The 22,117-nt window shown below is 44.8% G+C and overlaps 5 protein-coding genes across 5 annotated transcripts; 1 reads left to right on the top strand and 4 right to left on the bottom strand.

Moving 5' to 3' along the window:
* Positions 1 to 435: 435 nt before the first annotated feature.
* On the bottom strand, positions 436 to 3,149 carry LOC109126341 (uncharacterized). The gene is made up of 2 exons (XM_087467705.1): positions 1,016 to 3,149; positions 436 to 725 (listed from the first exon to the last, which is right to left on the bottom strand). The coding sequence occupies exons 1-2, from the start codon at positions 2,157 to 2,159 to the stop codon at positions 691 to 693; spliced, it is 1,179 nt and encodes a 392-aa protein (XP_087323831.1). The 5' UTR covers positions 2,160 to 3,149; the 3' UTR covers positions 436 to 690.
* Positions 2,349 to 3,129, bottom strand: LOC109125029 (agamous-like MADS-box protein AGL97). Its single transcript, XM_019230181.2, has one exon. The coding sequence runs from the start codon at positions 3,089 to 3,091 to the stop codon at positions 2,555 to 2,557; it is 537 nt and encodes a 178-aa protein (XP_019085726.1). The 5' UTR covers positions 3,092 to 3,129; the 3' UTR covers positions 2,349 to 2,554.
* An 820-nt stretch (positions 3,150 to 3,969) lies between the features above and the next one.
* On the bottom strand, positions 3,970 to 5,956 carry LOC109126559 (large ribosomal subunit protein uL2my, C-terminal part-like). Its single transcript, XM_019230233.2, has 3 exons — positions 5,855 to 5,956; positions 5,545 to 5,696; positions 3,970 to 4,674 (listed from the first exon to the last, which is right to left on the bottom strand). Exons 2-3 carry the CDS (start codon positions 5,633 to 5,635, stop codon positions 4,124 to 4,126), a joined length of 642 nt encoding a protein of 213 aa, XP_019085778.2. The 5' UTR covers positions 5,636 to 5,696; positions 5,855 to 5,956; the 3' UTR covers positions 3,970 to 4,123.
* A 6,112-nt stretch (positions 5,957 to 12,068) lies between these two features.
* LOC104714952 (uncharacterized) lies at positions 12,069 to 16,524 on the top strand. Its single transcript, XM_087465209.1, has 2 exons — positions 12,069 to 16,121; positions 16,222 to 16,524. The coding sequence occupies exons 1-2, from the start codon at positions 12,069 to 12,071 to the stop codon at positions 16,522 to 16,524; spliced, it is 4,356 nt and encodes a 1,451-aa protein (XP_087321335.1).
* Positions 16,525 to 17,226: 702 nt separating this feature from the next.
* LOC147937667 (uncharacterized) lies at positions 17,227 to 19,027 on the bottom strand. The gene is made up of 4 exons (XM_087465208.1): positions 18,805 to 19,027; positions 18,663 to 18,728; positions 17,992 to 18,545; positions 17,227 to 17,895 (listed from the first exon to the last, which is right to left on the bottom strand). Exons 1-4 carry the CDS (start codon positions 19,025 to 19,027, stop codon positions 17,227 to 17,229), a joined length of 1,512 nt encoding a protein of 503 aa, XP_087321334.1.
* Positions 19,028 to 22,117: the final 3,090 nt, after the last annotated feature.

Raw genomic sequence — 22,117 nt, 5'->3', positions numbered from 1 at the left:
AAAACCACTGTAGGCGTTCGATTAATTAAATAACTGCAGTAAGAACACAATAGCTCCAAAACTTCACCGGAAGATGTGCTTGAAACCGCAAAGCCCGTGCAACATTAAGGATATGTCGATGTTTCCGTTCGACTCTCCCATTCTGTTGCAGAGTACCAACACAAGAGGTCTCGTGAATTATGCCTTTCTCGCGGAAAAAACCACCGAGACTGAGAAACTCGGATCCATTATCACTTCTAATGGTTTTGACTTGCTTGGCGAACTGTCGTTCAACACATAGAAATGTAATCGCGCAGAGTAGAGGCAGTATGAGACTTGTTTGGCAAGAGATACAGCCACACAGCACGAGAATAATCATCAACAATGGTGAGAAAAAATCGAGAACCACAGATTGCCGTTGTCCGATACGGACCCCATAAATCACAATGAACTAGATCAAAAACCGAAGAAGTTTTATTATTGCTCAAAGGAAAAGAGTCTCGTGTTTGCTTGGAACGAATACAAACGTCACATGTTTTGGAATCAAAAACATTACTACTACTACTAGAATCAGAAAACTGCATCAGCTCCATGGTCGTAGATGAGGGGTGTCCCAAACGACGGTGCCATACATCCTTAGGTTGGTGATCCAAAGCTCGTGTTACCGCTGCAGAGGCCATCCCTTGATAAAAATACAGACCATTGTCCTGTTCACCCGCTCCAATCACCGTCTGTGTGATGCGGTCCTGAACAATACAAATCTTATCAGATATCTGAAAGATACAGCTCCTATCTCTAGTTAACTGAGAAACCGATATAAGATGACATTGCAATCCATCAACAAAAAACACATTCAGTAACCGAAGATGAGACCCAAGTGAAACTGTCCCTTGCTTAGTCGAAATAGTGAACCGACCATCCGGCAATTTTATGAACATTGGTGCCATATCACAAACATCCGATAGAAAGTCAAGACTACCCGTCATGTGATTCGATGCACCGGTGTCAATGATCCAAGATTCAATGAAAAACTTACCCGAGAGATGATCATTAGTACTAGCTTTCCTTGTATTGAGCATCTCCTTTAGCTTTTTCCACTCTTGATCACTCAAACCACTAAACCCCAAACGATCTGCCTCCGTGATCGATGTTGAGCCCACAAATGCTGGTGAGGAAGTCACGACATGATGAACTTGTGACGTCTCAACACGCTTTGGAGGAAGAGTAGTCACCCGACGATCGACAGCAGAAGGATTAGAACCACCAGGCAGAGTAGGTGGAAGTTTAGAACGTGGCCGATCGCCCCACCACCATGGATAACCGATCTTGCGAAAGCAATGATCAGTTAAATGTCCTTTTCGCCCACAACTCGTACATAACGCAGACGGATCACGTAATGGTGATGACACAGCCATACGAGGAGCACTTTGAACAGCAAAAATAGCTCCTTCATTCCGTGTTTCCAACAATCGACTAGCACGCTTAGATTCCTCATCTTGTGATACAACCTGATATGCCTCATCAACCGACGGAAGTGGATCACGGGAGAGAAGAGAAGACTTGACAGCCCCAAACAGACTCTCATCAAGCCCCATCAAGAATTGATGCAGCTTATCTTCTTCCCGTTCCTTAGCAATTTCTTCAACCGTCTTGGCACGTTGAAAATCCGCAAGACTCGTCCATAGCTTGGTCAGCGTCCCATAATATGCTTCAACAGCGGATCCTTTTTGCTGACAATTGGCCAATTCAGTCTTAATCCGTTGTACTCTCTGTCCATTCTTAACAGAAAATCGCTTTTGTATTTGAGACCATAGGTCATGAGCAATTTCATGATAAGACAAAGAGCTTCTCAAATCTGGTGCCACCGTGAGTCTGATCCAAGAAACCACCATGGCATTATTTGCCCACCAGTCTTCAAGATCATCAGAATCATCATTAGGTTTAGGGATAGTACCATCCACAAAACCAAATTTCTTTCTTGCCCGTAAAGCAAGTCGAAGGTTCATCGCCCACTCATCATAGTTAGGGCTACGAAGTTGCGGTTGTGATATCACAGACCCGGGATTATCTCCTGCAGAGAGATCATATGGATCGATCCGACGCCGTGCCGATTCAACCCGTGCCTTGGATCCGGAAGATAGAGATGAACTCATCTTAGAAGCAGAGTCTTCTTCTGACATGATTTAAGATATGTATACCGACAGAATGATCGAGTATACTAAGGTCAAGAAAGAAAAAATGAAACAAAGAATTTAAGCTTTAAGAGGTATGGGTATAGAGGATCGAAGAACCTAAAATTTTAGGTTTGCTCTGATACCATGTCAAAAACCTTATTCGGTATAAAAGGTTTTCTTATTTCTCAAGTTGTGTAGGCGAAGCCTTATATACAAGTACAATATTTAACCTAATACCAAAGTATGGAAATAACCCAAATATACAATATGTTTATGTTAATTACATAGATGAGCCCTGGCTCATAATAGATATAAAGGGTTAAATGTTTTTTTGTTAAATGTTGGATTTAAGAGAAACTCAATATTACAAAAGAATTTAAGAGAGAGAGAATAAGAAGATCCTATGTAGAAGGGCTAGAGTTTAGATCAAAACCTCGATCACAATCCTCGTCAGTGATAGGGTTTTGTTCGGTGTTGGAAACAACAGATTGCGACTTTTCTTTCTTCTCAAGGCAAGCCAACACATGCTTCTTCACTCTCTCTACACGATCCTCGAGGATGTTTAACTCAGAGAGATCATCACAAGAATTGTATAGATCAGGGTCTTCCCACCAAAACCCTAGCTTCGTCGACTGGGATTTAACATCAATCTTAGGAGGTGGCTTGCGGTTTAGGTAACAATCAGCGATCTCTTGGGCAGGAGAGTATCCGGAGAAGGAGTAAACAACGTCGGAGATCTCTGAGGGAGAAGTTACAAAGACGGCGATGTTGGCTCCGGAGAGATGACAGAGATCGGCCGCTTTCGAAAACAGAGTTTGACGGCGTTTAGAGCAAGCCACCGCTCGTTGCTGTTTGGTTTCTCGTTTCTTGATTTCGATTTTTCGTTTTGTTCCTTTCTTCATCGTGGACTCAGACGCGTTTATGCTTGACGACGGCATACTGTTTCTTACCCGAGACAAAAAGATAAGAGAGATTCAGCGAGAGAAATTGAGAAAATAGAGAAATAGAAAGAGTAGAAAGCAGTTATATAGATGATCGGGTCCAATTATTATTTTCCTTTTTTTTTTTTTGTGTCGGCCAACGTTTTTTATTAAAAAGCCCAAAGACAGGTATAGAAGGGTCTAGCCCATTAGAGGATTACAACAGCTAAAACTAAATCAAATTACAAGATAATGATAATAAGCATTATTGATTTAATGATAATAAACTTTAGGTTCTTTTTTTTTTTTTTGGTCTGCCAAAATATTCATTGAAAAGGTCTAATGGGCATTACAAGTGATGGACGTACAGGCCTAATCTCTTTCATTTACATCCTTAATTAAAATAAAAACAGCTTAATCCTATTGTTAACTAAAGAGATAAGATTAAGAAAAAAATGAGCTACGTGTTGACAGATATGGCTTTTCTCTCTCTCAAAGGTTTGGGAGAGATAAGAGAGAGAGAGAGAGCCTTTTTTCTATGGTCAAACTTTAGGTCTTGTTATTATTTTCCTTTTTTTATGTCATATTTATTTCCTATTTTACGTTTTGTGTTTTCTACTAGAAGTTTCTATATATCACAACAATAACTGCAGAAAAAAAGAAAAGAAAAAGGAAACTATAAAGCTCACCCAAATCAAAGACACAAAGCTAGATTGAAACTATGGTCGTTATGTAACTTTCAAGATGTATACAAAGCTAGATTGAGACTACAGAAACCCAAGTCCCATAAAGTAAATACATGTACTGAATTCACCATTTGAAATGCAATTCTGAGGCAGCCAACACCTGAGTATTATTTTAGTTGCGAAGTAACGAAACAGTCAGAAACATTCAGATTTGTGTTGGGATTTGCATTTATACTTCAAACCATATTTATTCTTAATTGATCAAAGCCTAAAAGATTCAATAACGACGTTCACAAAACCCTGAGAGAGAGAGAGAGGTTTGAAAGAAAGAAGAATCTGAAGAAGAGAGATCGTAACTTGTTCTTCACATTTTGGCAGCTGCAGCAGCCAAACGCTTCTTCTTCTTCTTCTTGACACTAGCGGATTTGTAACCGCCTTTGCACGGTTTCCCCCAGGGAGTAACCGATGTCCCACCTCGGCTTCCACTACTTTTGCTTTTTCCTTCACCTCCACCATGTGGATGATCACACGGATTCTTGGCGATTCCTCTAACTGTGGGCCTTATCCCCAACCACCTACTCTGTCCTGCTTTCCTCAGCTTCTTGGTTCCGTTAGACGGGTTCGACACTGTGCCAATCGTAGCACGGCAACTGGCGTTGATCCACTTGGTGTCCCCTGACGGAAGCTTCAGCAAGCATTTCCCTGAAGCATGCTCCTTTAGGATCTTGGCGTTGGTTCCTGCAGCTCGGACCATCTTGGCGCCTTGCCCTGGGTTCATCTCGATGTTGTAGATGATTGTTCCGATACGCATCATACCTAGTGGCATGGAACTGCCTACCATTGAGTTGATGTCCATGTGGAGCATCTCTTCTTTCATTTGCGCCACCAATGATTTGTTCTGCGCCTCAGCAAAACCTGTCCAATAGAAACAGATAGATATAGAGGCCTTGAAAGTGTCAGTCATAAAATAAAGCACACCCAAATCAAAGACACAAAGCTACATTGAAACTATGGATTTCCATATCCTGTCATTAAGTAACTTTCAAGATGTATATATACTCAACAGAGCTCAATCTTAATCACAGAAGAAAACCATATAATACAGACTAGAGAAACCCAGGTCCCATAAAGTTACTGAATTCACCATTTTAGATGCAATTCTGAGGCAGCCAATGATCAAAGCTTAATTAATCCTTAGTTATAAAATTTTCTCCTTGTTGTAATGATGGTGAATTCTTCCAACAAAAGAGTATCATACCATGGTTTCAGGGTACTAAATGGTGCAAGAATAACTAGGAAGAACAGCTGATACGATAGAAGCTCTCATTCTGTCATCATCTAATTAGTTCTAACAGAGACAAGTAACTGCGGTTTCACACACACTTGTTCATAATCTGAGTCGAGAAGTAAGTTGTACCATCTAGTTCCTAATCCATTTAGAAGAGCTTTGCACCTTGACAGAAACCAAAACATCTTGATTCCAAAAAAACACACACTTAAAATACAAGTGGCTAACAAAATACTCTGTTGCTCAATACTGCCTAGGCAAATGAATGATACACACTATATCTTACAACCTATATTCCAGAATTCATTGAAGAACACCTAATCCAACTTCTAGCGATAATCGAGAGTGTGTAAAAGTTAAAAAGCACCTGCATCATACATATAATTAAAGAAGAGAAGAAACTATTAATGAAAAGACCCATTTCTTGATGATACACACAAACAAATGAGAAACATTAGAAACAAGAATAAACCCTAAGAAGAGTATACCAACCAAACCTGTGGAGAAAGAGCGAAATGCTGGACGAATCATGGTGTTGAATAAAGAAGAAGAAGCTCGAGCTCTGCATAACGCCATAAGAGCCGACATTGAATGAGACTGCTTCTGGCTCTAAACAGTTTAAAAATGGTTGGTTTTTTTTGTTTGTGTCCTACACAAGACATCGAAATTGAGATTAAACTCCCTAATACGAATTCAATTCTCAAAGAGTATACGATTTACAAACATGGGCATCTAACAAACGAAGCAACATACAGTAGTCGTAAATTCCACACAAATAAGTCCAAATTCTAAAGAAAAAGAACAAACCTTGGGGGGGGGTCAAAAGAAGAAGAAGCAATTTGGTTTCCGAGCTCCTTGTGCAGTAGTAGTGACTGAAACAAAACACTCTTTCTCTTGCGTCGATCGAGGGTTTGCAAGTTGAACCGGGTTTTCTACACATTTTTCATTTGGCCTTCCGTCCGGTTTAGCAGGCCGCACCTGCTCTAATGGGCCTGAGGAACTTTATATTTATATTTTTCTTCTAGGACTGGTTTTGTGCATACAGAAAAATTGCCCAAATATAAAAAGGAAAAACAGTTTGTTCTAACTCAAGGCTCCAATTTCTCTGTATGCACAAATTTTTTTTTTTTTTTTTTTGGGAAATTGCATTGTATAACCCAAAAAAAACTTTATAATTTATTATACAAACCATATAAAGGTGATATAACGTGTATCTTCTATAATAATTACAAGATTAACCTCCTGTTATTACCCTCTACCACCACCGCCAGAAACCACCTCCGGCCATCATTGCCGGAAATCACCTCCGGTCACCATTTCTGGAAACCACTTTTGGCAACTACCGCCAGAAACCACCTCCGGCCACCACCGCCTGTCACCATCACCGACCACCCTCCACCACCACCTCCTCCAAACCATCAACACCTTCCCCCATTGATAATTTTTTCTACCCCTTATATCATTTACTTAATTTTTTGAATTAATGTGCTATATTCTTAAATATATTGTGAATTTTCGCTACTACACTAATTCACGACAAAAAAAAAAAGAAAAAATATACAGAGAGAACCACACTGGCTTAAGAGCAACATGTTCCAAATTTTGTGTTGTTGATTGAGTTCAATTTCTCTTGCAAGTCTTCTCCAATGTAAATCCTACTATATTTACTGAGAAGTACAAATATGAAACTAACCTTAAAAAATGTAAAAATTTACATTCAAATGCCATTAGAAATATTTAATAAAGATTAATTACTTAATTTAATAAAGATTATAAATACTTTGACCAAATATAAACAATATATCATAATTTTCTAATAAAATATTTTAAATAATTATTAATTTTCAATTTTTTCTAATTATAATTATGGACGAAAATTATTATTTATTTTTAAAAATATATAGCCAATCAGAATTTTAAAAACTATGATTTTATATCCAAGTAGATAATATGATTATTTTTAATAACTTGATTTGGAAGATTTTGTTAAGATTTTAAATTATGGTTCTCCTATCATTTTTTTTATTTTTTTTACAAATTGTTTTGAATTATCATATAATACTTATCATTAATAAATATGTAGAAAAATTTATGCATATGTTGTGATTTGAATTTTTAAAATCAAAGATATATTACTCAATATATGAAGAAAAAATGTGTATTTTAATTTTTCACACTGATAAAACTAAATTTATGTGGCTGATAAATTCATAAATTTTATTTACTCACAATTACAATATTATAATTACTACTTCAAAATATTTCACAATGTAAATAATACAAACAAAAAACTATAATATCTAAAATAATTAGTATTCAAAAAGATATATATAAATTTACCGAAGGCCTTGTCCAGCTCCAATGATAGCAACCTCTAATGGCCGGCCTTTTCCAAGGCAATAACCCGATGGAGTTCGCATTACCTCTTGCGATTGTGCAGATCCTCATCGTCATAGTTCTTTGTCGTGTCCAAGATTTTTCTTGACACTGTTTTCCCCAAGAAAAGCTTGACTGTACTAGAAACTCTGGCTAACCTCGGTCTTCTCTTCTTCCTTTTTCTAGCTGGTCTAGAGATTGATACCAAGTCCCTTCGTAAAACCGGGAAAAAGGCTTTAGGAATTGCCATGGCTGGAATCTCTCTTCCGTTTGCTCTTGGCATCGGTTCTTCATTCGTTTTAAAAGCAACCATCTCCAAGTCGACATTTCTAGTACAGTCAAGCTTTTCTTGGGGGAAAACAGTGTCAAGAAAAATTTTGGACACGACTGAGAACTATGACGATGAGAATCTGCACAATCGCAAGAGGTAATGCGAACTCCATCGGGTTATCGCCTTGGAAAAGGCCATTAGAGGTTGCTATCATTGGAGCTGGACAAGCTTTCGAAATATTTGTAGGCATTCTTGCAGTCTTTTTCCCCTGGAGAAAGAAAGACTGGTTCAACTTCTTTCTTTGAAAGCTTGTCGTCCAGCTCCAATGATAGCAACCTCTAATGGTAGCAACTTCAACTTCTTTGAAAACTGAACTTCAACTTCTTTATTTGCAAATACTTCTCTTCTAAAATTTTTCAGAAAATGATCAAATACCATGAACTAAACCCTAGAAAACCAACGCATTCTGGAGAACTTCAACGAGACAACGAGTTAGTACGTACCTGAAGAACTCGAGTGATGATTTTATCCAAATTGCAGGAGAAGCAAACAGCAACAGAAAGATTAGGGAATAGAAGTTGGATATCGGTTTCACTTGAAGATTACGACTTAAGTAGGAAAAGACGGAAAAACTAGCCGAAAAAGAAGGGCACCAAAACGCAAGAAGAGTGAATCTGAACAAATCAGGTTTGCATGATTTGAGTTTAACTACTTGTTTTCTACCTTTCGATCTTTTCCAATTTGTCGGACTCATAATCTTCAACATTGGAAAAGATCGAAAGGTAGAAAAAATTAGTTTTACATACAAATATCTTTTAACATTTTGGGGTTACATAACTTTTTTCTCTCTCTCTTTTCATGTTTCCGCAGGTTCATAATGATCAAACATTTGCCATCATGGTTCTAATGGCTCTATTCACGATTGGTGTGGTGATTAAAGTTGTGAAGAAAGCCATTAGAAACATTATGGCAAATGTATGATCATTATGAACCTGTGGAAACCATAAGTGAGAGAGAGATTGAGAGAGACAATTGATGTGATTTATAGCGTAGTCGAGATTCGGTAGTCGGGAAAATATTCATGTAGGTCAAAATATGTTTTTAATCAAATCTTTAGTAGTTCAACAATCTCCTAGCTAAAGATCTTGATCTAGGATAGTATGGATAGATATATTGTTTTCAAGCTTTGAGATTAAACTTCAAAAGAACAACTCTTCTTTCTTATTAAGGAAAATCACTCAAAACCTTAATCTCTCAATCTCAAATCTCTCTTAAGGTATGTCACAACTCAACACCCTTATTTATATAAACACCAATCCTATTCCTACTTGGAAAACCTTTGTTTAGATAACACCTAAACAAAACTCATCCTTATCTCTTAGTAAAACACAATCTAGTTAAGAATAGGATTACTTCTAACTTAGTTTATTCAACAAGATACTCAAATATTTAATCTATATATTTTACCTACTACATGCAGATTTACATAAAATATTTTATTGTCATATTTCTCCAAGATTAAATATTTGAGTATCTTGTTGAATAAACATTTTATTTTTCTTGTAATGTCAATGATCACGCTCTTGTAAAACGTATGGAATATTATTATGCATGTATAGTTGACAATATATACATATATGTTATGCATGTATATTTATATTTGATGAAATACTCTTTGATCGTTTTCTTGGGTACTTTTAAGACAAAGGTACAAACGTTTAAAATTAAGTAACTTTCAAGATGTATATATATACTCTAAGTAAATATATGTATAATATTAGACTAAAGAAACCCAAGTCCCATAGAGTAAATATATGTATTGATGAGTTCAACATTTTAAATGCACTCAATCAGCAAGCAACTCTGAAGCAGCCGACAACTGAGTTAGGAAAAGAAAATGATACATCTAGCAAGAGGATTAGGAGAAGAATCTGAATGGTCTAGCAAGAGAATTCTTCCAACACAAGTTACACAAGAGTATTATAACATGGTTTCAGCCTTTCAGGGTACTAAATGGTCCAAGGATAACTAGGAAGAAGAGCTGATCTGATACAAGCTAGCTCCAATAGAGAGAAGCAACTGTGCTTGCTTTCACACTTGCTCATAATCTAAGCCCACAAGTAAGTTGTAAACGCTAATGTTCCTAGTTAAAATGTTAATGATGTTATAATCATATAAACGTTAGCAACCCATAGTGGATAAAGAATATATAAACGCTAATAACACAAGTCACATTTGTTGGATATGGGCTTTGCCCCCAACGTTCCTGAAGCCCAAACAGAAGATTCTGAAGAGATTTTGGGCTAAAAGTCTTGGATCAGGCCCAACAGGCCGCAGGGGCAAAATCGTCATTTTGCTTGAAGACAGAAGAAACCCTAGGTTAAGGTCCCACTATAAATACCTGACATCATTGTCAGAAATGGGGATCCGAAATCTGGGGCAATTAGAGAGAGAAAGGCTGTAATTTTCGTATTAAGCATTTTAGCTCCCTAATTGTCATTTTCCTGAAAACCCATCTGTAAAATTCTAACGTTAAATAAAAGGACCAGATCCGATTCATCCCACTTTACTCTTATCATTTATATTGTTGATTCTTACATCAACAATTTGGCGCCCACCGTGGGGCTGAACGAGATCCTTTCATTTTGACGAGAAGAATTTCAAGAACAAGGCGTTTTCGGAAAACCAGAAGCATGTCTCAGACCAATCACTCAAGCAACGAAGGCGTGAACTCCTCCCCAGCCCGCGACGTGTCTCCTCCACGCACCGTATGGGGGCGCACCCGTGCGAGGACCAACCAACTCCAAGGCGTCAACAGGCCCGAAGCAGTAACGGGCGAGGACGCAACACTCACTGACCGCGCAGCCGTAGGCACTACGCGTGTCGCTCCCACCAATGGCGTAGCCGCAGGCGTTACGTTTCCTGTTCGTGAAACCACTGGAGACAATCCAACCGACCATGAAGCCGTAGGCGCTACGCGTGTCGCTCCGACAAATGGCGAAACCAATGGAGCAATCCTTCCTGATCGAGTAGCTGTTGAAGACGCTCCAAATGGCCGCGAAGATATGGGCACTACGCGCGACATTTACCCCCGTCGATCATCCAGACACGTGAAAATCAGTCAAGCCGCGCTTGACAAAGCTGTACAAAGAACCTTGGATAAGATGAGCGGACAAGCGGCGCAGATAGAATCGCAAGGAGTAAATGACCATGCAAGGCATCATCAGCGACAGGAGGATGACGCATTGGCACCACGCACTCCGCGAGCTGACCTCAACGCTCCGCGAGCTGACCTCAACGCTCCGCGAGCTGACCTCAACGCTCCGCGAGCTGACCTCAACGCTCCGCGAGCTGACTTCAACGCTCCGCGAGCTGAGTTCAACGCTCCGTGAGCTGACCTCCACGCTCCGCGAGCTGACCTCCATGCTCCGCGAGCTGACCTCTATGCTCCGCGAGCTGACCACCATGCTCCGCAAGCTAACCATTACACCGCTAACATACCAAGAGCTGAACACAACGCTAATGGAAGGCCCCGTCTCTTGTCGATCATCGTCGGACCCAATGGCGAGCAGCCAAGGGTACATTTTCAGGCCAGTCAGGTCGCCGCAGATCAGCGTGCTGATCCTAGTCGTTCCGAGAATGCTGAGAATCACGCGCTATGGCAAGAACTTCAGCAGATGCAAGCTCAGCTGCAAACACTTACGACTCAGATGCACCGAGCAACAAGTGCAGCACCAGAGCTAGAAACCGTCTTAGCGGAAGCAAGACGTTCACCTTTCACTACAAGAGTTTCAGGAGTTAGGGTCAAGCATAATCCCGACAATAGCAAGAACAGACCAATTCCATACGATGGAAAGGGCGACCCCACCGTCTTCTTGAAGTCAATGACAATACACATCAGTCGATCGTATTTTTCACCTGAGGAAGCAGATGCAGGGAGCTGTCAACTGTTTGTCGAGAGTCTTTCCGGCGAAGCGCTAAATTGGTTTTCAAGACTCGAGGCCAACTCGATCGATGGATACGAAGCACTAACAAGCGCATTCCTTCAGCATCACCAGTGCTTCATGCGCACACCCGCGTCAAATGCCGATCTATGGAGGATGTATCAGAAACGAGACGAATCACTACGGGCTTTCATGGATAGATTTAACAATCTTGCCTGTCACAAGCTTGGGGGAAGTACTCGCACGCGCCAACCGATATATCCTAATCGAAGAAGACAGAGGTAAGAGGAACCCCGATCAACCTGGTACAACCGAAAAAGCATCTGAAAAGGCTCCAGACTCAAAAGGAAAAGCCGTAGATGAGTACCACGAACCACGCTAACACTACAACAAAGACTACGCCCGAGCCGAGAAAGGAAGAAAAGCGACGATGTTTGCTATTGATGGAAAAGAACAACCGAACAAGTCTTGGAACAAATGGAACCGCGAATCCGATAATCCCGGCTTCAAAGGCAAGCGACCGTACTGCGAGTTCCACAGGTTCAACGGACATTCGACTGAGGAATGCAAAACACTTCAAATGCTGCTTCTGAATAAGTACAAAAAAGGTGACGTCGATGTAGAACGGGAGCGGAGAAAAGTTGTCACACACAAAGATAACCAGTATTGCCTAAGAGACGAACAGCATCACGATAGACGGCGCGAAGAGGAAGCTGTCGCACAGGATGACCGAGCATGGGCACAAAATGACCGAGAACGGGAAGTCGCTCGCTTACCTCCTCCCCCCAAACGGAATCACGAAGCAGAAGAGCACGATGAACCACCAGCTCCTCGCCGAAGGATCAACATGATTATGGGCGGCTTGTCAACATGCCGCGATTCTGTTAGATCAATCCAAGCCTACTGTCGCGAAACAGAAACAAAGCGCAACATGCCTTCTCACAGCAACATGTTCAAGACATCCACCGCACCAATTACGTTTACTGAAGAAGACGCGCGCAACGCTAGTCCAAACAATGACCCACTTGTCGTAGAAATGGTAATCGGAGAAAGTTCAGTGACGAGAATCCTTATTGACACCGGAAGCTCGGTCAACGTGATATTCAAGGACGTACTGATCCAGATGGAAATTGATCTGCGCAACACAGTCCATGAAACGCAGCCTTTGACGGGATTCGATGGAGACACCATCATGACTGTCGGAACTATAACGCTTCCAATCTACGTCGGCGGGACAATGCAGTGCTTCAACTTTGCAATTGTGGACAAACCCATCGTCTACAATGTCATTCTGGGAACACCATGGCTCCACAAGATGCGCGCTGTTGCTTCTACATATCATCAATGTGTTAAGTTCCCGAATGCAGACGGAATTTGTACGCTGCGCGGAGACCCTCTGATGGCACGGACCTGTTTTATCATTGAGAAAAAGATGCGCAACGCAAGGGCTTTCGTAATTGCTGAATCAACTCCACCGCGACACCCATGCACACCTCCCCCTAAGGAGTCTGTGATCCAAGTCAACATCGATTTGTCCGATCCCAAACGCTGCGTGGGAATAGGCGCCGAGTTACCAATGGCTCTGCGAGACGAGCTCGTCCAGTTTTTGCGCAAAAACGCAACCACATTCGCGTGGACGATAGATCATATGACCGGAATCGATCCAAGCATTACCAGCCACGAGCTCAACGTCGACCCGACTTACAAGCCCATCAAGCAAAAGCGTCGAAAGCTGGGAGCAGAACGCACAACCGCGGTCAATGACGAGGTACGGAAGCTACTTGATGCGGGATCAATCACGGAGGTTCGTTATCCAGATTGGTTGAGTAATCCCGTCGTCATTAAGAAGAAGAATGGTACATGGAGAGTCTGCGTAGACTTCACAAACCTCAACAAAGCTTGTCCGAAAGACAATTTTCCTCTTCCATGCATTGATCAGCTCGTCGAAGCTACAGCTGGAAACGAATTGTTGTCTTTTATGGATGCGTTCTCAGGTTACAATCAGATAATGATGCACAAAGACGACCGTGAGAAGACTGCTTTCATCACCGAGCAAGGCACCTTCTGTTACAGAGTCATGCCGTTTGGATTGAAGAATGTTGGAGCAACATATCAGCGACTGGTAAACCGCATGTTTGCGAGTCAACTCGGAAGAACAATGGAAGTCTATATTGACGATATGCTCGTCAAATCAGCTCAAGCCGCAGATCACGTCGCACACCTGAAGCAATGTTTCGAGATACTCAACAAGTACAGCATGAAGCTGAATTCAGCGAAATGCACATTTAGGGTCACTTCCGGAGAGTTTTTGGGATACCTCGTTACGAAGCGCGGCATAGAAGAAAACCCAAAACAGATCTCGGCAATCATCAACCTCCCTTCCCCAAGGAATACACGCGAGGTTCAGCGTCTAACTGGACGCGTTGCAGCACTTAACCGTTTCATCTCTCGCTCGACAGACAAGTGTTTGCCATTTTATCAGCTTTTTCGCGGCAACAAACGTTTTGAATGGGATGAGAAATGCGAGCTAGCATTCACGCAGTTGAAGGATTACTTGCCATCCCCGCCAGTCCTGGCTAAACCCGAACAAGGGGAAACTTTGTATCTCTACATCGCCATCTCCTGTTCAGCTGTAAGTGGTGTGCTCATCAGAGAAGATCGTGGAGAGCAACATCCAATCTTCTATGTGAGCAAAACTCTCGATGGTGCAGAAATTCGGTACCCGACTCTTGAGAAGCTGGCATACGCGGTGGTAATATCAGCTCGCAAGCTTCGCCCTTACTTTCAATCTCATACAGTCGAAGTCCTGACCAACCAGCCCCTTAGAACAATCCTTCACAGCCCAAGTCAGTCAGGTCGTCTAGCGAAGTGGGCAGTTGAATTGAGCGAGTATGACATCGAATACAAGAATCGCACCTGCGCAAAATCACAGGTTCTCGCGGATTTTCTTGTAGAGCTCTCTCCTGAACTCGAAGCAGACACCCCCCCACCAGAGATATGGTCTCTTCACGTTGACGACGCTTCATCGAAAATGGGCTCGGGAGCAGGCGTACGCCTAACCTCGCCAACAGGTGAAATCTTGGAGCAGTCATTCCGCCTTGCTTTCACTGCCACAAACAACGATGCTGAGTATGAAGCGCTAATCGCCGGGTTACGTCTCGCACACGGAATCAGAGTCAAAAAGATACAAGCCTACTGCGATTCACAGCTGGTCACGCACCAATTCAGTGGACACTATGCAACAAGACACACGCGCATGGATGCTTATCGGAAAGTCGTCTGCGACCTCTCACAACAGTTCGAGTTCTTTGAGCTCGTCAAGATTCCACGCAGCGATAATGCTCCTGCAGACGCACTTGCAACACTAGCCTCTACATCAGACCCAGACCTCCGCCGAGTAATTCCGGTGGAATGCATTGATCAACCAAGTATTGACGTCCAACTCCTCGAAGTCACCCTTTCAACAGAAGCGTCAGCAAACCCGAGCACTAGCTCAGCAATCGTCTTAGCAGTCACGAGATCAGCCTCAACGGCCGCAAACGCGAACACTTCCACCACGTCTGTTCCAGCCCCAATAGATGTGAATCCAAGCACTCCAGCCACTCCAGCCACTCCAGCACCAGCACCCGATTCCTCCTCGCGAGACGATTGGCAAACTGAGATTATAGCATTCACAGCGGACGGAATTATGCCAAAAGACAAGTGGGAAGCAAGATGTCTTCGCTTCAAGAGCGCGCACTACACAATGTTGGATGGTAGCTTGTTTCGTTGGGAGGCAAATGGCGCACTTCTTATCTGTGTTAATACAAAGGACGTCAACGACATCATGCGAGAGGTCCACGAAGGCGCCGGAGGTAACCACTCGGCGGGGCGAGCATTGGCACTTCGAATTCGTCGCAATGGCCATTTCTGGCCGACCATGGTTGCCGATTGTACTGCATTCGCAAACAAGTGTGAAAAATGTCAGCGACATGCACCATTCATCCATTCTCCGACAGAACTCCTGAGGACCACATCCCCACCTTACCCCTTCATGCGATGGGCGATGGATATCGTCGGCCCCCTAACTCCGTCAAATCAAAAGAAATATCTCCTCATAATGACGGACTACTTTACAAAGTGGGTTGAAGCAGAATCATATGCCTCGCTTGAAGCTAATGAAGTCCAGAACTTTGTGTGGAAGAATATTATATGCAGGCATGGACTTCCATACGAAATCGTATGTGACAATGCCCACAATTTATTTCTCTCCAGTTTGAAGGTTTCTGCGCTGGGTGGCGGATACGTCTTAGCAAGTCAACTCCACGATACCCGCAGGGCAACGGACAAGCAGAAGCAACAAACAAGACAATCCTCGCTGGGATTAAGAAACTTCTCGACGCGAAGAAAGGACTCTGGACAGACGAACTCGACGGCGTTTTGTGGTCTCACCGAACTTCCCCGCGCACTTCCACCGGACGAACCCCGTTTTCACTCGCGTACGGTATGGAGGCACTCGCAACAGCCGAAGTGGGAATCCCGACACTCCGACGATCTATGCTTGTACACAATCCGGAGCTGAATGACAAAATGCTATGTGACAGACTCCTTTTCATCGAAGAAGAGCGCGATCAGGCTCTGCTGCGCATCCAGAACTACCAGCAAGCTGCCGCAAAGTTCTACAACAAAAAGTCAACTCTCGTTACTTTGACGAGGGAGATCTCGTCCTCCGCAAAGTCTTCGAAAACACCGCGGAGAAGAACGCAGGAAAGCTTGGCGCGCATTGGGAAGGTCCCTACTTAGTCTCGAAGATCGTCAAGCCAGGAGTCTATCAGCTACTCGAAATGGACGGCACACCAGTCCCGCGATCCTGGAATTCCGCCAACCTCAAGCGCTACTACCATTAGTCAATCAACTTGGAGCATGTTTGCCAAAAAAAAAAAAAAAAAATTAAAAAAAAAAAAAAAAAAAAAAAAAAAAACCAGCTCGTCACCGAGCATTCCTATGTAACACGAACTACGATTGGTTTGATCCCTCTCCAGGGTACGTAGGCAGCCTTTCACGAGGTCCAACTATTAATTTAATAAAAAAATTCAATTTTCGAGTAAAATCCTTCGTCTTCACACTGACGCCTTGGCCAGGTGTACAGTTCTACGTTCCGCATGAATGTAATGGTGAAATAATCCATACTCTACTTCGGTAAAGAATAAAAGCCGAGTCCATACTCGCAAGCGCTCCGCATGAGTGCCGTGGTGAAATTATCCACGTCCATACTTCAGTAAGGATTTATAAGCCGAGCCCAGACTCGCAAAGCTAGCAGAGCGCAGAGTGAATAAGCCGAAGACCCCGACTCGCACACTCTCGTGATTCCTGCAGCACCCACAGGGTAAGCCGGTCACAACTGAACGCACCTAACTAGTACAACAAGTCCGTCTTGTCTACTCTCGCCGTTACGGGGAATAACATATCCAGGATAAGCCAGGAGACGTCCTGCACCGCAAAATATGCCCCGCAACGATAAAGGAAAAAACGAAAGCAACTTCATCATTACGAAGAGAACAAAAATTCGGCAATAATCAACACTTATGCAAGAAAGCAAACAACCAAGTTTATAAAGCAAAAGCAAACGAGTTTGCAAATATACGAAGGAAAGTACAGAAGCACTCAGCAACAAGTACGAAATAACAAGAAGTGAAACTCAAAAGCAATAACAATAAGTAATAATACGAGGACATATCACTCGTTTGCGACATCATCAGCACCTCCACCAGCAGCTTCCGGGAACGGCTCGAGATCATCATCATGAAGCGGCGGCACCACAACCCGTTCGATTTCGCCGTGAACTCCTTCTCGCCATCAGCAAGACGCGCCATCCTCTCTTCGGGAATAGCAATACCCCTACTGATCAACTTCGTCAAGCATTGCCTAGTTCCGGTCACTTGGCTAAGAGTGAGTAAATGGGGCTGTTTCTTGCGTGTTGCGATCACATGCTCCTTAAAACGATCAATACGCTCTTCATGTGCCTTGATCACGATAGCAGCCTTGGCGCGCTCCTCCTCTCCGCGCTCATCCCTCGCTTTCCTGAGTCGCTCCGTCTCGGAGGTGAACTTGCACTGAGATTGCTTGAGTGAAGCCGTGAGCTCCTTGACCATCGCTGCGTTTTCTTTGCTTGACCGCTCAGCCTGAACACGCGCATCCTGAGCAAGCGAGGCCTCCTTCCTAGCGGCGCGCACCTTTTCATCACAGTCGCCAGCGAGATGGTTGATCCAGCTCATCGCCTAAAGCACCAAGCAAAATAATTTGATTATGACTAAGTAAAATCCGTATCGGGGCGAACTGAGAGGTAAAATACAAACATGAAATTATCGACGAACGGCTTGCTCGTACGAGTCTTGACAAGCCAACTCGCGAGAGGTAAGAAGCGGAACAGAGTCACCGTCAATCCTGCTGGCGAGGTCTGCACAAGCTCGCGAGTTCCCAACGAACGCCTGGTCCTTCACGTTGTAGCGAAATGAGAAGGAGCGATCATCTTCCCGACCACCTTCCGTCTGCGGGACGAATTCCCCGCGCCCATCTTCTGCGTGGTGAGGACGCCTAGAACTACCTCCAGCATCACTCCAAGGACTCGAACGTAATGATCTCTTCCAGGAGCGATCGCCACCAGCTGCTGAAACACTCTTACGAGATCCCGAGGAAGGTTTCTTCGCGGCACGAGCAGCAGCGACCTCGGCAGAACGGGATCTGCGGTCAGTCTCACCTGCGGGAGCAAGTACCTCGCCATCCTCGAGCTCTACAGCAACGACCTCCAAGCCGATCTCGGCGTTTGGCGCAACAACCTCGGTAGCAACAGCTGGCACCTCCTCAGCATCGAACAGGTCAGCGTAACATGGCATCAGACAGTCCCTCATTTGCAATCCAGTCCGCGAACCTGCAGAATAAATAGACGCCTTAGTCACGAAAGCACATAAATCTCAAAAATAAGGAGACTAGCAAAACTCACAAGTCTTGAGATGAGAAAGAACTCTCGACCACCGCAAAGCCTTACACCAGAGAAAAGGAACACCTTTGTCGACAATACTCATATCGCGCGCAGCTGAAGATGGCGGTTTTCCTGCAAAAATAAAACGAACGGTTAGAAAACAGTTAAGAGCACCAAAACGATAGGAACCCAACCCAGCAACGGTTACCGGGGGTGAAGTTCCAAGAAGTAGGACAGGTCATGCCGGGATCTTCGACCGATGCGTCGTTTATCTCCACGAAGAAAAACCGCCTCCGCCAATCGTGGATATGACTCCTCTGCCCGTTCATGATCGTGAGTCCGGCTGCACAACAGGCAACGCATAGCCCCGATTTGTCAGGTAGAAATCGAGTCAGCAACTCGAAGAGATCCATGCTCATCTTGACTTCCATATGGCTACCAATTATCGCAAGCCCCACTGCATTACGGACGCTGGAAATCGACAACTGCGAGAGCACAATCTCTCGACGCGCACAAAAGCTCGTCAGAAATTCCGGGATAGGAAATCACAGGCCGCCATCGGTAAAATAATCTTCGTAAACGCAGAGGTGACCTTCAGGGCAGTCCCACGAGCGCTCGTCTTCACTCGGCAGCACGAACTTCAGACCTTTTGGCGTTGGGAAGAGATCAAGGACGCGGGCTATGGAATCCTCATCGCATAATGTACTCCCTGCGTCACGGGAAGTGCGTTCCTTATTTCCCGTACGGTCTCTACGGCGCCTCTGAACTCCATCACCAACGGCTAGACCAGCGACCAGAGATCTAGGAGAATCCTCCACAACAGTTCGTTCTTCGTATGGAAGAACCTTCCCGCGACGCCGACCCGGAGGAAGAGGAATCAGACTGAGCGCCTGGTTACCCATCGGGAACATTACTTCGAGCTCCCGGACCTCATCTACCGAAAGATCCGCCAAATCCGTCATAACACCGTTTCCTTCAGATGGCTCCCACCAAGGAAATTCCCTTCCCGTCTCGTCGAGGTCCCCATCTATTGCGCCATACTGGTCATCTTCGAGCTCTTCCGGAATGTCACCAAAGAAGTCATCTCCCGAAGCCATGGCGCCCTGGCAAAACCAACCAAGCAACCGGTCAGTATAGGAGTAAAGATATCTCGAAAGCACTGCAAAATCCAGACAGAACGATCACACCGGAATGAACTACGTACTGCACGCTGCGCTCCGTCACTGTCGCTTCCCCGCATTCCGATTGCGATGAGCTCGTCATATTCAACGGAACCCTCACGCCAAAGTGTGAGCTCACCACCATCTCAATCTCGGCTCGTCATCCCGCAAGCACACACCAAGCTCGCGCACAACCTCCCTAACACCTGCATCTCCCCATCTCGCCACTACATCACGCAGATCTCACCACCTCATCAAACACGCACATTAGCATTATCCCGTGCCCAGACCTGCGAGCTCCATCACGCAAAACTCGAAGTTGCCAACCTCCGAATCGTCAAATTGAGCTCGCCAGGACCTTGACCTCGCCGCATGTCAAGCCACCTCGCCACTCCGTCACACGTGGCCTCGCCAAAGACACCGTACGCAGAAGCAAGGAGCTTTCCAAAACCTCGTACAAACCCAACCTTGCCAAGCCGCGAGCTCGCCAAAAGTCCCGCCGCTACGTCACGCGAGCACACCTTGTCAGACGCACGATAGCATGTCTCTATCTCTCCATTCGAGCTCGCCCAAGCCTTGCCACCATGACCTCGTCGAACTCTCTTCCGCAAAAGGTCCGTCTCGCAAATACGAAGAGATTGACACACCCGCATCCCGACTTCGCCACCTAGCTCTCGGTAAACTAGAGCTCGCCAAACATTGAGCTCACCAAACTCGACTTCGCCTCCATCTCGCAAAATTGAGCTCGCCAAACGTTTACCGTAAATCGACAATCTCGCCAACCTTAGCACCCACCGTGATCGTCGATTTCGTCATCTCACCATGCCGACATGGTGACCTCACCAGCAAGAATCTCGGCCTCACCACGGAGATCCGACACCATCTCCCTGTCATCTCGTCACCTCGTCACTTCGTCACCTCGCCCCAAAACCTCGACCTCGCTAGCCCTGCACGCGAACTCCGAGATCTCGCCATCAAGACCACCAGCCAACACTAAGCAGCGCACCAGCAAGAACCTCATCTCCGCGGCATGACCACTTCACAGCTACGTCACGAGCGCTCCGTCTTGTTCCAACAGGCGCGCCATTGTGACCCGATCGGTGAACCCACGGGCGGCAAGGAACCACCAGTTCGCAGCACGGCGGCGGCTGGACGGAGACGCCTCACGGTCTCGGCCAGATCTGGCGCGGAAAGAGAATTGCTGGCTCGAACTGAAGGTGACATCGCCGGCGAGGCAGTCATGGCGGTGGAGAGAGACGCGCGGATTTGGAACGGCCAGGAATGTGGCCGAGGTAGCAACTACGGACGGCGGCCGAGACGCCTCACGGTCTCGGCCGGATCAGCGGTTAACGGCGGTGAACTCACGGGCGGGCGAGATACGGCGGTGAGTTTACTAAGGGGTGAGAGGAATCTGATGTGGAAGGATGGCGGCCGGAGCAGAGTCCCTCACGGCGGCTTGAGCATCCCGCGGTGGCGCGAGACTTCGTCTTCCACGGCGGCACGGGCAGGAACCATGTCCGGCGAAGAGAAGCTCAATTTCGGAGCTTGATCTCCCAAGGCAGGACAAGCATGGGTCGATTTCTCAAACAAGGGCATAAAAAAAATCTAAGTAAAAGAAGATGAGGGAGAGAGGAAGAAAGAAATTTACCTTTGTGGAGAGAGGAGAAGAAAGTTGAAATAAAATTAGGTCAAGGAGACATATTTATATGGGGGGGACTAGCACGTTGACCAAGAAAACCCTAGTTTCTAAGTTGTTTCCATTTCCCGCGCCTCGGGAAACGTGTACAATACAGAAAGCTCCCGTTTAAAGCCTAACGGACCTCGAAAAACATGCCCGACGTACTGTTCATCCCGGAATCTCCCGGACCTCGAAACGTGCCCGACGCACTGTTCATCCCGGAATCTCCCGGATACCTCGGAAAACGTGTGCAACACACTATCCATCCCGGAACCCTCCGGAAAGCGGGAAAGCTCTTAAAAATCTTCTGTTCCTTCTGCAAAACGGACCTAGAAATGCAGAACTGTAACCGACGGGCTCAAGCAAGCCATCGTACATCGGACTAAGGGGGGGACCATTGTTGGATATGGGCTTTGCCCCCAACGTTCCTGAAGCCCAAACAGAAGATTCTGAAGAGATTTTGGGCCAAAAGTCTTGGATCAGGCCTAACAGGCCGCAGGGGCAAAATCGTCATTTTGCCTGAAGACAGAAGAAACCCTAGGTCAAGGTCCCACTATAAATACCTGACATCATTGTCAGAAATGGGGATCCGAAATCTGGGGCAATTAGAGAGAGAAAGGCTGTAATTTTCGTATTAAGCATTTTAGCTCCCTAATTGTCATTTTCCTGAAAACCCATCTGTA

The sequence above is a fragment of the Camelina sativa genome, chromosome 9, assembly GCF_030686135.1.
Source record: "Camelina sativa cultivar CO46 ecotype springtype chromosome 9, ASM3068613v1".
Lineage (NCBI taxonomy): Eukaryota > Viridiplantae > Streptophyta > Magnoliopsida > Brassicales > Brassicaceae > Camelina > Camelina sativa.
This window is presented reverse-complemented; position numbering and strand designations above follow the sequence as displayed.